A 19,557-nucleotide genomic window follows, 5' to 3' on the forward strand; every position below is an offset into this window, starting at 1 on the left:
TTCACCAAACGATTGTCTCATCTTCCTAAACTTTATAGTGGGAACAGTAAAACGCAAATTGACTATATTCTCATAAGACGTCGATATTTTCCCATTGTCACTGATTGCAAAGCCGTTCCTTATGAGACCATCGCACCTCAACATCGGTCATTGGTAAGAAGAAAGAAGAAACGATCTCATTAGAATCGTTGAACCAAATGAAAGACACAATCCACAAAGTGGCTTCTGCAACCCTCGGGGTCACCAAACCGGGTAAGCGGTACATCAACCGAGATACTTGGCTTTGGAATGATGAAGGTCGGTGAAAAGAAACGTTTCTACTACAAATTTCTCGACAACTAAAGGCTTGCTAATTGGCAAATTTATAAAAATGCCAATCGGAAGTAAAGAAGTCGCTGTCACCCGAGCGGACCATTACAAAAATCGTTATGATAAACTGGACACTCGAGATGGCGAGAGAGATCTGTATCGACTTGCTAAAAGTCGTAACGAACGTATACAGGATATCGAACACTTCTGTTGCGTTAATGACAAGAACGGTACTTTGCTTACCAACCGTCGAGCTACAACGGATAGATGGCGGGAATACTTCGAACAGATTTCAACTGAAAAATTCGCTCCTCCTCCACTTCCACAATCATTGCCGATATTTGGGCCAGTTCCACTAGTCAGCGCAACTGAACTCAAGGAGGCAATAAAACCAATGAAATCGGGGAAAGCCACAGGACCTGACGACATCGCATCTGAGTTCTGCAAAGCGAAGAGCTGGGACCCAACACTGTGGCTCAGTGAATTATTTAATCGGGTTATTCAGGAAGGAAGAACACCTTCTGACTGGCAAGAAAGTACCACAGTTTCAATATGGGAAAAGAAAGGCAGTCCACCAGAATGTTCAAACCCATGAAGATTTTTGAACGCATTCTTGGCAACCATATTCCCGAGATCGTTGAAATAATCGTGAGTCAACCTGGATTTGTCAAAAACTTCGGAACTACTGACGCAATACGCGCTGCGCGGTTACTCATGGAGAAACACCGTGAGAAGCGTTACCCTCTTTACATTGCATTTCTGGACCTAGAGAAAGCGTTTGACCATGTACCACATGAACTCATCTGATATGCTTTACGACAACACTTAGTGCCAGAAGAACTAGTGCGCTGGGTTCAATTGCTCTACCATGATCCGAAAAATAAAGTTCGAAGTATGGCGTGTGTATCAAAACCGCTTCGTGTCTCTGCTGGTGCTCATCAAGGAATCGCCCTCTCACCACCCCTCTTTGTTCTTTTTATGGACACTGTCGCACGGGATATCCAACGTCCGCCCCTACACACTGCTTTATGCAGATGATGTTTTCCTGGCATCTGACAGCAAAAATGATCTCGAGCAACTTGTCAAAAAATGGAATTATCACACGCATGCAACACGATCTCAGATTGAATCTGAACAAAACTGAATTTTTGACGACCGATCCCCATGAAACAGGTACAATCACTGTCAGCGGCAGTGATCTGCCGAGAACTGAGCGATTTAAACACCTCGGGTCAACGCTATCAGCCAATGGAGAACTGCATTATGAAATCGCATGGATTAACGCAACCTGGATGAAGTGGCGTTCCACAACTGGTGTTCTTTATCATCGATGTATCAACGAACGTCTTAAATCTAAAATTTACCGCAATGTTGTCCGTCTTGTCGCTCTCTATGGTTCTGAGTATTGGCCAACTATAAAAGACAATGAACGGCGTCTTGCAGTAATGGAGACGAAGATGTTGCATTGGACTAGTGGCGTGACACGTTTTGATCATATCTGAAGTGAGGATATCCGTGATCGTTATGGAGTTGCATCGATCGTGGAAAAATTGCGAGAGAGGCGTCTTTGATGGTATAGTCACGCAATTCGTCTTAACGAGAATTTACTTGCCAAGATTGGTCTGAACATCGAAGTCGATGGTAAATGACCAAAAGGTAGGCCGAAACAACGGTGGTTTGTTGTGGTTGTTGTTGTTGGATGGGGATTTAAAAGCCTCGGGATTGCACCCAGATCAGGCATTCGATAGGGCCAAATGGCGAAACCGATCACGACGAGCCGACCCCGCTTATGAATGGGACAAAGGCTGAAGAAAAAGAAGATTAATGAACTCAAACGGAGGAAAGCTAGCGGGATTGACAGTCTCCCTACACAGCTATCCATTGCTGCTCCAGCCGATTTGCTATTTCTATTTGTACAAAAATCCGAATTCTGGAGAAACGAATAGTTATTATCAGAGTGACGTATCACGTGCTGCACATAGATAGGATTTTGAGTCCAAAGTGGACTCTGCCAGGCTTGCATCTTGTCACCGATATTATTTTTCCTTGTTATCGGGGACGTTTTTCATGCTACGGGGACTACGACATCTTTTCTCAAATACCTCATCATCATCGCCGTTCTGTAGACTACAGAATCGTCCATTCTCATGTGAGGGGCTAACAATTTTTCGGAGAATTCTTCTCTTAAACTTGGCTAACAGTTCGCAATTTTTTTTGCCAACAACTCAGGTCTCCGAGGAATACATGAGAATTGGCAAGATCATTGTCTTGTACAGTAAGAGCTTTGACTCTATGGTAAGACGTTTCGATTGGAACAGTTTTTGTAAGCTGAAATAGGATCTGTTGGCTGCCAACAATCGTGCGCGGTTTTCATAGTCATAGCTATTATCGGTTGTGGTCTCAAATTGTAGTCTCATATTGTTGTTGATTCTTTGGTTTTTGGTGAATACGTTGCCACCATGTACTTCGTCTTACTCTCATGAATATGCACCCGAAGATCTGTACATCTCTAGTTGTCTTTCCCATGGTGTCGATATCGTTAGCATAGCCCAGTAGGTGAACTTGAAGAGGATGGTGCCTTTTGCATTAGCATCTCCATCGCGGATCACTTCTTCCAAGTTACTGATAGTTACTTCCAGTTTACTTTTTACTTTAGGTTAATCTCGCAGTTGCCTTCCTTTATCTTGTGTATGCTTCTCTGTGTCTTCTGCTGACGCAAGAACTAAGGAATCTGATAAGGAATCTCATGAGGAATACATGATCAGGTGGTCTGAACTCTTAATAAATTCTGATAGGAACGCTCAACATATCCTTTGGGGAAATAGAAAATACAATCCTAGCGGAGACAAGTTATTTGATTTCGTCGGTTCAGCTAGTTTTAATGTTCCAACGTTCATCACGCCATTGACCTTACAATTTGTATTTCAAAAATGATAGAGTCGGTTAGACGCTGGTGGGTGCTAGACGAAGTCTTACCGTCATACCGCTATACCATCATTACTTGGAATTTAATTTCGGAAACATACGGCAATACAAAGACGGAATCTAAGGGCGATAGGCGATAGAAGCACAGTTGGAATTTCTAAATCGCACATTTGCTTTGAAAAGGTTTGCTCCATTATCCGATGGAGTGCATGCAGTACAAGAGCTTCCTGCTAGGACCGAAAACTGCTAAAGCGAAGGAAACCAACTAGACCACTTTCTAATAACGCTTGTAAAGATCTAAACTCCCCCACTGTTCGAAAATCATCCGTAGGCGTCCAGAGCGGAAACAGGACTGTTCTGTGTCAATCAAGCTTTCGAGATTTTCTTTGATGCGATCCAGAATTATTTTGGCTTTTATCTTTGGGACGATAGGAAGCACGCAGATACCCCTGCAATTGTCGCACTCAAGACGACTCCCCTTCTGCAATCTCAACGATCATTGTCTTTTTTTCCACTTTGTGGGTATTCCCATGATGGAAGTAGCAGATCTGCAGAAGCTGCAGGTGCAGCGATAGATAACTCTATGGAGAGACCGTTTGAGTACATTCATGGTTGAAGTGATTTTCCTTCTATTTGGAGTAACAGTCCGTACTCGCGTGTTACAGTGATTAGTCTTTTCATCGATAATAGACGGAACCTCACCAGATATGGTACGGTTAAGAACTGTGGTGAAGTTTTCTTTCTGTCATCGTGGATGAGGATTAGCTGTTAGCGTCCCTCACAGGACCATCAAAAAATTTTTCGGATACTTCAAAAGGCGAAAGAGCATGTAAAATCAAAGAGCCCAATACCAGGGTGTCGAACTTCAGAGACAGCCCGACCTGGAGAAATCATCCTTGTTTGTCTTGGGGCAAAAATTGTTCACATATACGAGATAAAAAAAAAACACAATGCGCATGAAGATTCAAAATACATGATGAGAGGCATTAGGGTCCTTTATAATAGGATGCAGAAGGGAGAAAAAGATGTCAAGAAAAACGGGAAACCTGGTGATCCAACAGTGTTATAGGCGGCAGGTGAAAAAATGCTGTAAAAACAGGGGGACCATCTAAGGAACCAGCAGGCGCATTAAGGGCATATCGACCATTTTCAGGAACGGAAGAAATAAAAATTTGCAATCAGAAAGTCAGTACGAATGCTAGTAAGCCAGATAAGATATAAGCTTACCAACAAAAAGACGAAGAAAAAAGCAAAGGCAAGAATTCGTCCAAAAGGGATTTTTATCTCCAGTGCCAAAGATGATCCCGACCCTAAAGACTTGGGCAACAATGTGGTTTATTGTTTAGAGAGCGTCGTTTCATGTTTAGAGCACTAGACATTTACAATGGAAGGTTGCACCTCAGACTTCGAGGTAGGTCTCTGAATAACACAAGAATTCCAGCAGTAGCCATAGACAAACTAGAGAAAATCTGCAATTGAAGAGGATGTAACAAAGTCCGGGTTTATAAAATATGTGGAATAAGACCTTAAATTCTTGTGAAATCCAGACTGGACATGCTTGTTTCAGAGAGGTATTTTCTTCATCAGGGAACCAAGTAAGACATCCTGCTATACATCCATAAGTATTTTGGACAGTATCGGAGAAATGTGCGGGCTGGTAATTTACAATGGATTGCTTTCAGTTATTGTGGGCTTAGAAGGCCTACCAGATTAGCACCATGGATTCCGCAAAACTGGAGCAGCAAATGATGTCAGCAGCTATTTGAAACCAGTTTTTTACCTATTTCTTGATTGGTGTCGCCCTTCGGTCTATATTTCAACTCTCACTAGGACTTCTCAATTGATCCTCTCCGCAGAATAGAGCTTCCGATTAATTATCAATTATCATTACAATGAGAAATGACAGTTTTGAACAAATTTTCATATTTTGGGATAAATATTTTTTGCATAATGTATCTGGTCTTTGTTCCTAGATATTTCGGTTCATGGTGTCTTTTGGTGCACCTTTGTATAGAGGTATTTTTAGCGACTTCGTAGTCATTCTTTTGCCTTAAACTTATATGAAATGTAAAAAGGTTTCATTCAGAAAAACTATCTTGTAAATATTTAATAAAGTTGCAAGATTTAATTCAACTTTTCTCCTACGATCAAAGCATGGTTTTTGCTAAAATTAGTCAAATCTTTTTATTGTCTATTTATAATATGCGATTATTACACATTAGAGAAATAGTTTCAATGTATACAAATTTTCTTGAGAAAACTACTTTTACCGCAGTTTTTCATCCGCTCGTGTTTATTTTTTTCTGGCACATCCCCAACAAACTTTCAAGGGAAGCTCATCAAGGAAAAGATAGATTAGTGAAAGTTCTAGGTGAATCACAAACTATAATTCAGTTGGTGAAAGTTTGTCGGAACGTGAACACAATAAATATCTACTAAAGTGTTAAGTAATTATTTTGTTTTGTTTTCCTGATAAGAATAACATCCAGATTGTGGCAGTGTTATTGTTTTTAGTGAAGCGCCAAATATGCGTGACGGTAACTATTGCGAAAGTGTTTTCAATTAAAATTTCGTATTTGCCGGTTTTAGAATAGTTTGTTGTTTCGTAAATATTATTATTACGTTGAAAGTAATTATCGTAAGTGCGAACTAGAATGCAGACTGTAGATTTTTGCATTCCTCATAGTCGATAGTATCTCACTGAGCCCGTTTTCTCTCATCCTAATGCATTCCAGTCGATGCACCGCACACCCACTACTTTGGTGGAGAATAATAGATACATCTGAAATAGAAGCCAATAGACGCACATATCAAGTCATGAATTGCTTCAATCCTTAGCGAATATGTGGCAGCGCAGTGACAACCTGTAAACCTCGGATTAGGAGTCACATGGGTACCCATTTTTCAATAAGTCTACGTTTCAGTTCCATCATCATCACAGATCACACTGGTAACCCTACCGTAGCAGGGTAGCTCAAAGATGAACGCAAACATCCATGACGATTGAGATTCGGATCAGTAGTTTTATGTAGTTGGCAGTTAAGTCGAGGCCAGACATATTAGTAAAATCGTTTGAAGCAGACTTGATGGATGGGATCTTTCTCGAGACATGGAGAAGACAAAGGCTAGTATTGTTGCCTAAACCAGATAAGTCTCATAGTGAACCATGTTCAAATCTATATTTCGTATTGGACACTATGGGGCAAAATGCTTGAGTGAATAATCTATAATAGATAACTTCCGGTTGTAGAGGATTTGGGGAGCTTATCAGACCGACAATTAGTTTCAGTACAGTCAAATCACTGGTCACTGGCTTAGCTGAAAATACGATGCACCGAGAGGGTGGCACCAGCAAGTATTACATAGTGATTACACGCTGCGCGGTTACTCATGGAGAAACACCGTGAGAAGCATTGCCCTCTTTACATTGCCTTTCTGGATCTAGAGAAAGCGTTTGACCGTGTGCCACACGAACTCATCTGGTATGCTTTACGACAACACTTCGTACCAGAAGAACTCGTGCGTTGGGTTTAATTGCTCTACCACGATCCGAAAAGTAAAGTTCGAAGTATGGCGGGTATATCAAAACCGCTTCGTGTCTCTGTTGGTGTTGATCAAGGAAGCGCCCTTTCTCCACTCCTATTTGTCCTTGTTATGGACACCGTCACACGGGATATCCAACGTCCAGCGCCCTACACACTGCTTTATGCAGATGATGTTTTCCTAGCATCTGATAGCAAAAATGATCTCGAGCAACTTGTTCAAAAATGGAATGATCGCCTCATGCAACACGGTCTCAGATTGAATTTAAACAAAACTGAATTTTTGAAGACCGATCCCCATGAAACAGGTACAATCACTGTCAGCGGCAGTGATCTGCCCAGAACTGAGCGATTTAAATACCTCGGGTCAACGCTATCAGCCAATGGAGAACTGCGTTATGAAATTGCTTCACGCATTAACGCAACCTGGATGATTCCACAACTGGTATTCTTTGTGATCGACGTATCAACGAACGTCTCAAATCTAAAATTTACCGTAATGTCGTCCGTCCAGTCGCTCTCTATGGTTCTGAGTGTTGGCCGACCATAAAAGACAATGAACGGCGTCTTACGGTAATGGAGACGAAGATGCTACGTTGGACTAGTGGCGTCACGCGTTTAGATCACATCCGAAATGAGGATATCCGCGATCGTTATGGGGTTGCACCGATCGTGGAAAAGTTGCGAGAGAGGCGTTTTCGATGGTATGGTCACGCAATTCGTGCAAACGAGAATTCACTTGCCAAGATTGGTCTGAACATTGAAATCGATGGTAAACGACCAAAAGGCAGACCTAAGCAACGGTGGCTTGATACGCTGGATGGTGATTTGAAAGCCTCGAGATTGCACCCAGATCAGGCATTCGATAGAGCCAAATGGCGAAGCCGATCACAACGAGCCGACCCCGCTTATGAACGGGACAAAGGCTGAAGAAAAAGAAGAAGATTACCCTTGACGTGGAAAATGCATTCAATTCGATCAGGTGGAACCTCATAAGGAGGGCTTTAATGGCGATTGGTGTACCCAGTTACTTAAGTGTGCTTGTCGACAGCTATTTAAGACGTAGAGAGCTCTGGTACGGCACGGATAATGGGGCCGACTCAATGCAGGTTGATATAGGCAGAGGGAGGTTGCGAATGCAATCGCTGAGCGAAAGGAGATACTAGAGCTATGTCCAGCGTGCGATATAATACTTTGCGGTGGTTCCGCGGGGATGAAGGCAGGAAATTAAGCAGTCGTTTTAATGGGTAAAAATCCAACATGCTGGTAGATGTGAACCAGTATCTCTTGACGATTTTCACCTCTGGAAACAAAAAAAAAACGAACAGACTGACAGACGGAGGGACAGACAGTGAATGGATTTTAATAAGGTTTAAGTTTTCACTAACCTATGACTAAAGGCTAGTGAAAGGCTCACCCCAGCCATTCTGCGAAAAAGGTTAGGATTCTGTTTCAAGGATTTACCATCCATTGTGCTATTAGTGTCTGATTTTCAGGGTTTCACCCGTGTTACGTGCACTCGAAATGATTGTTGGAGATAATAGATTTTATCTCATGTCAAACATGGAGGTCTAGCGGTGACACTTTGTTTCATTCTAAGAAGTTTGCTGTTCGTTATTTTAAGTTTTAAGCGAGCAATTACTTACTATTTCAGAATGAGGAATTTTATTGTCCTTCATCCCCACAGATGAAATCTTTGATTGCTTTCATAAGCTGCTCTTCTGAGTTATTTAGATTTCGTTGATGGGGTTGCCAGGAATTTGCTCTACTAAAAAGGTACGTCTTTTAGAAAACGTTCGTTTTAGGTCCCTATACAGAAAAAACGGTTGACACGGCCCGTCGTTTGCGTGAAGGAAAATGATAGAAAAGTGTATAATGTGCAAACCTCGAAATGGTAGATAAGGTCAAACGGCCTGTGAGTTCGTAAAACGTCTAGGAAGTCTAGCTGTGGTTTGCCCGGCTGTACCATTATGCATGTCTATAGGAACCGTGGTGCACATTAACTACTTTCATTTGTTTCATGTTCGTGTTATTGTGATATCCTAGCTACTGTATTTTGAGTAGAGTAGTTAACAAAGGATCACTGGTCGATTTGGAAGCAGTATCCTTGATGATTCTTCAAAGATCATGTGGCTAAAAGAGTACTCTCTGTGGTGGCACTAGTCGTCTGGGTATGGGTACATTGGCAATCTTCGCAGGACATCTTGTAGATGCCGCTTTTTTCCTCTTGCTTCTTCAGGTCTTTTTCATTGACTAATTATGCTTTGAGCCTGTAAATCCTACTTGATCGTATTACTTAATGCCTTCTTTGGGGAAGATTCGTCGCAATGCTGGGAGCATTTCAGTTGAGCATGTTTTGAGTGGCTTTATCCAGAATGTATGAATTTTCTTTTTCAACCCTTTCTTTGGAAAGAGGTATAGACAAAAGTCTGTCCACCATGGATCGGTAAGCGGCCTCTTAATGTTGGTGTGAGTGATTAAACGTTCTGACAATGATACGTTGTGTACTCGAAGGCTTCCTAGAAAGAAGGTTTGAAAAAGAAAAGGCGTACATTGTGGATGCAGCCACTAAAAATGGATTTCGGCCAACCCTAGTTAATAAGAAAGATGCAAGATACGAAGGAACGAAATCGCCTAACAACTTTGTTTGAACAAGAGAGGATGGAGGATAGCCAGCATAGTACAGGGTAGCGGTGCTGAAAAAGGTCAAGCGCAAGAAATTGGACCCTTACTGTCTCAGGAGCACCGGTTGAATACAGATATGTGTAACGGGCACTTGTACCTGTATTCACTGATACCATAAAGGGGATGTACTAATTAAGATTTAAAAAAAGGCCTGGTCATTAAGATATTTAGATTAAAACAGTTAGTATCTATTTAGGTTAATGAAATTTCTGGGCTTATTCCGCTGAAGAAGGCAGAAAATGGCTGCCGAAATACGTATTCGGAGAGTTAAAGGAACATCATTGACATAGAAGGAAATTAGAATTTGTTTATTTATTTGTTCGGACATGAATAAATATTATCTTTATCTAGGGGTCTAAGTTGAGATTTCGAGCTGAGATAGGTTTGACCCCACGTTGGTCCCAATTCATGATAAGTTATTTGGCCCATTTACGAGAGGAATGTGAATCTCTTCTTTGTTTCGTGCTTAATGAAAATTATCTATGGGTTGCCTGCTCTCACTTCTGCCATATGCTGGCTCAATGGAGGTAATCGGTTCGGCACAAAACTGCTTTGATGTTCGTGGCTAATTTTTTGCTGATTTTTAGAATGACCAGAATTACGCACGAGTAGATTGCCGTCGTAAGTCCGTCCGTCTTGTACCGCACCACCGGTTGAATGGTAACTATATATCGTATATATCTGCAAATGTGTGAATTTGCATTCACCTTACCACCCCTTGAGTAAACACAAGTCTTGAGATCTTCATCTTGTCTAGCCGCTGGAAGCCTTCTCGATGTGTGCACTACTTTGTCTGCAGCTCGAATGGAAGAACTGGTTGGTAGGTGTGGATAATGTGCTATACCCCACCAAGGAAGAAAAGGCAAATATATATATATTAATGCGCCTTTTGGTTAATTCCAGTAGGGGGAGTGGTTTGGTCTTAGATGGAAGAAGCTATAATCTAAAAAGTGTATCTTTAATACGTCGAACAATTACGAGCTTTCGTGTAAAGAGAGCTAGTGCACTGTATTGACTTGTTAAGGAGTTGAAGAGAACAGGTTCAGAAAGTTTTTTGATCACTTCAGAGGTGCAAGCAGATGCTGTCTCACCTCCGTCGATTTCAAATGGATTTCGACGGAGGCCCTCCCCAATCGCTTTAATTTGTGTCAAACTTTTTATAGAAGCTTGGGATGGTTAATTTTTGGGGACGAAAGTCAATAGTAAGGATCGAAATTCTCTAGAGTACGAAGTGCTCGATACAATGGAACAAACGGAGCTACGTGAGAGGCGGTTTCCAATGAAATGCAGACCAGCCGTAGGTGGGTAGCGAACAAAGTACAATGAAAATTGCAGAAGAACTAAGAAATGAGTAGTCTTCTGTTGCCCCTAAGATTGCTATAAAGTCATTTGCGACAGTTTTTAGAAGACTGTCCAGAAAGGAAGGCGGAGCAAGTTTTATCGCGAGGAAGTAGCTTTAAAAGTGATTTTCAAATGTTTGAAGTTGCTGAAGTTGGTTCAAAATGCAATTATTTCCCGTATGGGAGGCCGAGGTGTCGCTGAAGTTTGATAGGACCAGAGTTACTCAGTTCATTCTGCTCTTTGATCTCTTGTTTGTGCAGGAGTATTGGCCAAGAGCGGAAATAAGAGGAGCGTATAGAATTTCATGAAAGGCTCTTTGGCTGAGATGCTGGCTAAATCAATGCATTAGAAAGTTGGGTTAATTTAAATTTAATGTGATTTTTGAGGGATCTATTCATTACGGAATATATTTTCATAAATTTGGTTTAGCAATTGAGGGAGTCCTAAGTCTGTCATCCATTTGATGGCGGACTGGAGCAAATACTAGCTTCTAGGCACTTCGGTTACATTGCTCCCGGGGCAGAGATGAGGCAGCATCGGATGAGCTCTAACCTGGACGAAACCGCAAGTCCATATCTTCATAAATTCGGTTGAGATTTTTTCTTTTTTTTCAACGGCTTTCAGAGCTTAATTCTTCACGGAATTGAAGTCCCGATTTTTTTGATTATGTGTTTCATCACTAGGGTTTGGGAGTGTATTGACTTTTTGCTTGAGTGACCTCGTTGTTGTGAAAGCAGAAGCAACCATATTCAGGTAGTCAACTGTTCGAAATATTTTTTTTAACGCACAGGCTGCTGCAAGTCAGTTTGATTTTAATTGATGGCGTACGGCAAATTAAATTGCAGTAAGAGGGGCGTTGAGATTAGCCTTGGGAAAGGTCACTCCATGATGGCTGCTTTCCTTTGCTTGCGTCTTGTTTTTGTGCCTTTGCCCAGGTAAGCTCTCAAAGTTCACCACGGACTGGTTTCCAGTCACGCCGTTGGAGAGTGCCGTCTCCACGTACTTGAGGAAGGCCATCACACCTGAGTCTGCAAGGATTTCATTTAAAGTAGCTCTTGCGATGAAGCCTAACCGTGGATTATCTGGGGGGAATCTGAATTGGAATGAGAGCATATGATTTCGCCAATTCCTGGGGGAAATGTTCTCGGGATGGTTATTTACGTTCTTTGGTGGGAGTCTCATGGTGGTTGTGTCGGGTAGAGCTCCTTAGGGGCTCAGGCGTGCAGTTGCCCTGTCGAGCTCGAGTGCCGTACCCCTTAGTTGCAGCAGATGTGTTATATAGACCTCGTATCCACTATGCTAAAACTGCATTCAAACGAAACCGGCGCCGCTGTGCGGATCACGGTGGGACTCTGATTGCAACCTTCAAATGAATCCTTGTCCAAAGAAGACGATGGGATTATGCCTATACGTCTGTTACACACACTAAATCCCAGGACCTTCAACACGAACTGTTTCCTGTGGCCTTTCGATGGTGGAAGGATTGTCTTTTTGATCAGACGAAACACATTACACATAGTGGAAATTGTCATCAAAAATGTCAAGTGGGGTTTCAAAAGTCGTCACCTATATCCCGCCGGGGTTGCAAAAAACCTAGTTGACTGAGAAAAAGTAGAAAGTGACCGTAGAGCGTAAGGAACTGAAAATTCTAGTGATCGCTGCGAGTGGTGGCGAACGTGACAAGCTCTAGTTTTAATATAGTGGCAGATCCTGCGAAGTGCAACATAGTGTGTGCCGTAATAAAAAGGAAATTTACTCGACGGCGCATTAAAATAAAACCCTCGGGGGGATTAGAAGTCCAAGGTGGAGTTAAGCTCTCTACCTTCGGTGACCGAGACGATATTCACACTGCCTTGGCTGGAAGACGTAGAGGATTTTAGTAGACCGTAATCTTTTTTCGAAGAAGTCGTTACACACTGTAGATAAATACCAATAAAGTCAAGGCTCTCTTTCGGGCTATTACATTTTTCCAATCTGCTACTAGGAACAGAACATTAAAAGGGTGTTAAACTATTTGTTTTCATAGTTAGCGTTGTTTTCGACGACGGCGGTGATGAACTCTATTTGGCTCGCTACGTTACCTTCTAGAAATGCGATAACTCAACACCCATATCAAAGTAAGGTTATTCCATGTTAATGTTCTCTTTACCATCAGGGTTACTCGAAAGCTTTAACCTTAAGCAACGCCCATTTCGACTATATCATGGGAGTATCCATGAGTACGTTGATTAACCTTTCGCTGGTAACATGACTTTTGTAACTGGGGTAGGTAACAGGGAGTTATTAAGTAAATAAAATGTTCTTTCTTTTTTTGTTTATGCGTTTATTTACAGTTGAATCATCATTTAAATTATGAAAATATGATTAATACGTGTTGTTTAAGTAAAACTCTTGATTGCTGAACCAGTTTGTGCACACCTCTTTGCGATGATCACTGCACGTAGGTTTCCCGCATTTGGTGCAGGCAGTTTTGATTTTTCTATCTTGATTTCAGGGACTAATGTGGCATCTGGACTGTTTTCGCAATTTCCAAGGGAAGTTCTGCGATTCTGCTTTTTCTAGTGGCCGTTTCTTCCCGAGATACTCCCCGAGATACAGTGAGTTTACCTGGCAAGTTCTTGCTGAGACGTCGTTCAACATGAGGTTTGAAAAGCTCCTGAGCTAGACTTTTCAAAAAATTCTTCCTTGTAATTTTTACCCCAGGATTCGCAAGCTTGTACAGTGTTAACGCATTTATGCCTGCTGATCAAAAATACCGTACAACATGCGAAGTGCCTAGTACATCGTGAAACACTATATGCATGAACCATTTCCTCGAAAGTATCTACACCACCTTTGGTAGAATTGTAAAAGTTAATTATCTCTGGCTTCTTGGTAACTTCATTTACATCTTTCTGGCCATGCATTGTAGAGATCAAAACAACAGATTCGTTCTTCTTTGGGGTGAAAGTGACAATGGTAGTCTTCCCATCAAAAGCGAACTGAGATGACAGGACTGGTTTATTTTTGTTCGGAAGAAAAGAAGGTGGAATTTCTCGCTTATTTTTGCGCAGTGTTCCAACAAGAGTCAGACCAAATTTTTTTAGCATTTCTTCTGCCAACAGAAACGAAGTAAATCACTTCTCACAGTTCCAGGCAGAGTTCCTGGTAGGGTTTTTACATCCGTTGTGCTGCGATTCTCCTAAGCAATGTATGGAATGGCATCAATCATGTAAAACGTTCTAGGGTCGCACATTGTTACAATTTTGAGGTCGTATTTGTCAGGTTTAGAGTCTATATACCTGAGAGAACATTGTTCGTCAATCGTCAAATACATGTGAGGGGTGTAGTTTTTGCGGTGCAAACTTGTCAGACCTGTCACGTGTATTTCTGTCAACCAAAAATTTGAATCGCTCATAACAAGTCTATATTCAGAGGATCCTGACCGCATTTCTTCAGCACTCAGATGACCATCTTTCCTCATTCCAACTAAGTAGAATATTCCAATAAGTGCCTTTATTTTAATTTCATCTGTTTCATGAACGAATCGTTGGCCAGAATACTTTGCAGCCCGAATACATATTTCAATGTTTGTGTACTGAACAATTATTTCAATTATGGTTTGCTCAATAAGCAAGCTTAGAACACTGAGTTTGGAAGAAACATTCAAAGTCGTTTTGGCTTTTGATATTTTTACAAGGTTGCGAGGCTGTGTTCTGGATCGTTCAGGTGGTAATAGTGACCATTTATGGCTATTCTTACCTTTCACGACATTCGAAGCATATTCCGCTTCATCCTCATAATCAGAAGAGTCCCCTTCAATTTCGTCCGAAGCTTCCCTATCTGTCATCAGTATATCCTCTTCATCACTTGACGAATGTTCATTAGAGGGTTCATTTTTATCATCGTCAAAACAACTTCTCACATAATCCGCGAATTCTGGGTCATCTACATTGAAAGAATACATCGTCAACAAAAGAAATCAGGCAAACGTCAATAGTAACAGGAGTGATGCGCCAGCCCAAAGAGTATAATTCGCAGGACTGGGACGCATCACCCCAGTTATCAGCGGAAAGTGTGGCATTGGAAAGATCACACTTTGAGGAAGAACGAAAACTCCATTACGGGATGTGCTATATTTTGGAATCCATTGCCCAAGGATTCTATTCGTTTTCTTGCTTGAGAAACAATTTATTCGAAGGATAACATAAAATTAATATATATTATTCAAAGTACTGTCTATTGTAAGCCACCACTATCTCCCATTTTTCTTGCATTTTATCGATTCCTTCGCTGAAGAAGCTTTCATCTTTTGAGACCATGAATGAATTGAGCCGAATGATGAGTCAGAAATTCCCATCCGCTATTCTCTAAATAGACTTTACTCCGAACAGCAACATGGTGAAATATTATGGAGTCATGCCTGGTCGCATATTCTGGACGTTTTTTGTCTACAGCTTTCTTTAAACGGATTATTTGTTGTCTATAGAAGTCTCTCATGCGAGTTTGACCAAGCTTTACAAGTTTATAGTATTATAGATTGCAGCCTTTTGATCCTACCAAATACAGAGCATTACCTTGATACCACGAATATTCGGTTTCGGAGTGGATGTTCCTGATTGGCGAGACTTTACAAACCACTTTTTGTCTCCGGTTTTGATTCGATGCAGAAATGACTTCCAGCAAAATTTCAGACATACAAAACCGTCGTTCAAAATTTCGCGGTTTCAGATTGTATGGGACCCAATGTTTTGGCTTTTGGATGTATTACGGCATTAACTCGTTTCAAATTAGCTTGTTGAGTAACTTCCAAGTTTTTGTGAGCTCTTTTTAGGTTTGATACGTATCTAAGTCGAGTAATGTTTCTAATTCTTCATCTTCAAATTTTTTAGGTTAACCTGCACGCTCCTTGTTTTCAACAATGAAAGTACCACAAACCATTTTCTGCAAGATTTATTTGATAGTGCGAATTCACCATAAACTTCCATGAGTATTGTGCTTCAGCTGCATTTTTCTTTTAATTGAAACAGAAAATCAAAACTTCTCGCAAATGGTGTTTATTTGGAACGATATTCTACATAATTTCAACGCAATAAAAATTCAACATGTTGTGCAAAACTCAAAGGTTTCTTAACAATATTTTGTTGACAGACGTTGACACTTCACTATCCGCTAAAAGTCAGCTGTCTCCGTCAACTATTTAGAGCATCTAGAGCCATCTTTTGAAAACATACCGAATAAAGTTGTGCATCCAATACGGGGATCAGAACAGTGGAGAAGGAGTGAATGTTTTTCGGGAAGTCCTAGGGGGAACCGAAACACATTGCTAAGACCTGGCTATTATAGCGTATAGCCGTAGTTGATGCACTATACGTGCCGATAGGCAGGGAATTCACCACTGTAGGTAATGCTGATTTTTTTCAAAGGCTTACCAGTCTTCATACCATTTTTTGGGTGATTTTATTGTTGACCCACGTATCTGGAGACATGGGCCCATGCTAGTATGGAAACTATATACTATCGCAAATGACGGTCTCTAGTGTAGGATTTTAAGTTTTGGTTTTTTCCGATGCTGGCGGTTTTAAAATATCTGAACCTAAGTCTGAGCAAGTCCCTGAGGAATCTGTTCTATTATTTCATAATCAATTTTATATTGTTCTGAAAGTAATCCGTAAATATATTTTGATACTTTAATCAAGACACTTCATAAACACAAAATGTCTTATTGACAAGTATTTTTAACAAAAATCGTATTAAATTTCAGGAAGACGAAGATGGTGAAATAGGCGCATAGTTTCCCAAAAATAACCGAGAATACTCTTGACACGATATAAACGCAAATACCAAGTGATAAAGATGATTAAAAAAGAACTTGATTTACTTACTAACATAATGGACACCTCAAGTTGTTCAATGGGAAGGAGCGAAGGAGACGAGGAAGATGAGGAGGCGTTCTTTTCGTCTGAAGATTTTGAAGTTGTGGACGCAAGTGACTGTGATATAGACATACCAGAAACCAAAGACAACAATTTCGAAAGAATGGAAATATCTGAAGGGACGATGGAAGCGCAACAAGAACAAACTGAGGAGAATCGAGAGATTGCTTTATGTGATGGGAGTCAGTTGGCAATGAGGTAAGAAGGATTGAATTAAGTTAGATTAAGATTCAGATACTTCAAAGAGATAAGGTGAAGTCAAAGCTAAGACTTCTCTTTGTCGGTGTCTCCAATTTAAATAAATCATTGAATTACTTTTGGACCCTTAATTAAGGGCCAAGTTTACTCCAATTTTCGCATGCATTCCTTAGTCTCTATTACTGTTAATGGTTGCGAAAAAGAAGGCCGTTACGACAAATCTCAATCGAAATCAATTTATCTAAATATACATTCATATCTCAATTGATTTTGAAAAATGATCACCACAACATACCATCAATTGACGCAAAAAGACGCACACTATGTGATCTTGCTAAGGAAACGATTGGGTTTCGTTATGCCTACATGTTGCGTGCAGTTTCAAATTGTTGTTGGTAAATTGTTTAAATTATGTGAAATGAACATGATAAATTGTATTGTACATATGGAACGAATAACGATCAAATGACAATAAAATCGCAATTGATTGCAACGCGAGGGTCATTTTGTCCGGCACCGTGGGATGAGCCCTCAATTATGTCGTTACAATTATTGGGAAACGAAGTATTGAAGTTATCGATTTTGAATAGAAATATCAAGAAATTAGTTTGGAAAATCGGCTTAGCATAAGATACATTTGGTGATGTGTTTGAATAATATTTAATTCTTATTTTGTTTTCAGTTCTCAGCAAAACAGGATGCGCGTAGCCTTGGGGGTGCTAATCAGATTGGTTGTTCCTCTTTGCAATGGATTTGTTCGCGGTTGGCGTGGAATACGTGGCGTTCGGCTCCTAAAAGCTTTAAGAAATATCCGAGCAAGTAGGCAGACTTTGACGAATATGCTCGCTTTTGCGGCGAACACAATATCCATGAGCCTGTCGTCCGTACAAGGTAGGTATTTTTCATATTGTTTTCAATGACCAAACTCCTTAAACCCCATTTCATTGCAGTGGTTCATAGAATCGACCCTATATTAAAAATCATTAAATTGAGAAAAGGACCAGCTATCGCGTCTGGAGACGGAGCGACAGAGGGATCATCCCGGCTAGTTATTCATCGTGCTATTAAGTTAGAGCCAGAGGAACCAGAGAAATGTGTAACATTAAATGTTTTGGCTGAACCACCACCCGGAACTCCTATACGGGCTGATATTGTCTTCATTCACGGTCTACATGGATCGCTTGTGAACACTTGGAAGCAAGGACTGTGGAAGTCTGAGGGACGACGTGTGAAATTTGAAAGACCACCGCGACCACCGATTCGCCCACCGAAACGACCGCGACATTCGCGTTCTACTCTGATTCGGCCACCGCATTTAAGAAAACGTGCTAGATACTGTGGATCCAGTGATAATTCCGGCTATAGCTCTGATGATGAGTATGTATTAGATGAGCAGCAAAAAACTCATACAAGGTAAGTTGTGCATATTAAGACAGAATTTTAATTGATTCCCTGATCAACATTTCTAGAAGCTACACCTTCGAAGCTGGCAAACCAAATTCAATTGAGTTCTGCGATGACGTTGAATATAGTTTCCCTACGTTCCGCCTCAGAGAAGAGGATCGACGTGACAGGTCGCCATCTCCTGGTTTCATCCATTCCACAAATGATAAACATAAACATACTGAACCGTCCGAGGATCAAGAGAAATGGTCACCATGTTGGCCAGGTGATTGGTTACCTTTAGATTGTCCTGGAGTACGAGTCATTGCAGTGAACTATACCACGGACCCATACCTTTGGCGACCGGTGTGGGTGAAGAAGCGCAATCGTTCATCACTGTCAGAACGTGCCAGGGAGATGACCGATCTACTCATAGAAAAGCGGGTTGGTTATGGACATCCGATTGTTTGGGTTGGCCATTCCAAAGGTGGAATCTTCATAAAGCAAATCCTGATTGATGCATGGGAAAGTGGTAGACCAGCGGCTGCACCCCTATGGCGGTTCTCACGCGGTGTATTCTTCTATTCTGTGCCGCATCGAGGTTCGCCACTAGCAGACTTCAATTTGCCATTGCTGAGGCAATCTATTGAACTCACCGAAATACAAAAGGGTAAGCATTAAAAGTGGGGTCCGAATGTATCTTTTACTAAATATATTCCTTTTGCAGAATGTCCGGGAATCTTAGAGTTGCATAAACGATTTTTGTCACTCTATCAAAGTGGCCATTTGAAGATTGATGTATTCAGTTTTGTTGAAACAGCTTTAACACTGATGTCGGTCTTGTATTTGCGAATAGTTGGTATCGATTCAGCAGGTAAATATTAGAGCGAACTCTGACTACTTCCAAATTGAAGTCTTTCTAGTAACATGAAGTATACCAAGTGAATTTACTAACCCTTGGCTCTTACAATTTCAGACCCCGGTATTGGCGAAGTTTGTGGCGTCCATTTAGATCATCGAGAAATATGTAAACCTCGCAGCCGAAAGTGCATCCTTTATACAGCGCTCACACGAATGATCAATAAAGTTAGTTAACGAATAAAACACGCTGACGACCTTGTTGCACGATTTTTCAAAATATCTCTTACGAATCGAACGACCTTTTATATCCAAACATTTTATCTCTCCTACTTTCGGAATAATTCATTGAAAATCAATTTAATATTAAACGGTATTAATAAAACTTGTTCCAAGAAAGA

The 19,557-nt window shown here is 41.0% G+C and overlaps 1 protein-coding gene across 4 annotated transcripts in view; it reads left to right on the forward strand.

Moving 5' to 3' along the window:
• LOC119648101 overlaps positions 1–19,557 on the forward strand; it is a 61,798-nt gene extending 42,241 nt beyond the window's left edge. For 3 of the 4 annotated variants that reach the window (XM_038049605.1, XM_038049608.1, XM_038049607.1), the window contains exons 2-7: positions 16,546–16,915; positions 17,598–17,806; positions 17,866–18,328; positions 18,385–18,968; positions 19,026–19,172; positions 19,275–19,557. In XM_038049605.1, the coding sequence (XP_037905533.1) occupies positions 16,638–16,915; positions 17,598–17,806; positions 17,866–18,328; positions 18,385–18,968; positions 19,026–19,172; positions 19,275–19,393 (1,800 nt within the window). In that variant the 5' untranslated portion in view covers positions 16,546–16,637 and the 3' untranslated portion in view covers positions 19,394–19,557. Of the gene's footprint in view, positions 1–16,545; positions 16,916–17,351; positions 17,480–17,597; positions 17,807–17,865; positions 18,329–18,384; positions 18,969–19,025; positions 19,173–19,274 lie in introns of those variants that run through there. The other variant, XM_038049609.1, reaches the window with a different exon arrangement.

Source organism: Hermetia illucens, chromosome 2 (genome assembly GCF_905115235.1).
Source record: "Hermetia illucens chromosome 2, iHerIll2.2.curated.20191125, whole genome shotgun sequence".
In the NCBI taxonomy this organism is placed as follows: Eukaryota; Metazoa; Arthropoda; class Insecta; order Diptera; family Stratiomyidae; genus Hermetia; species Hermetia illucens.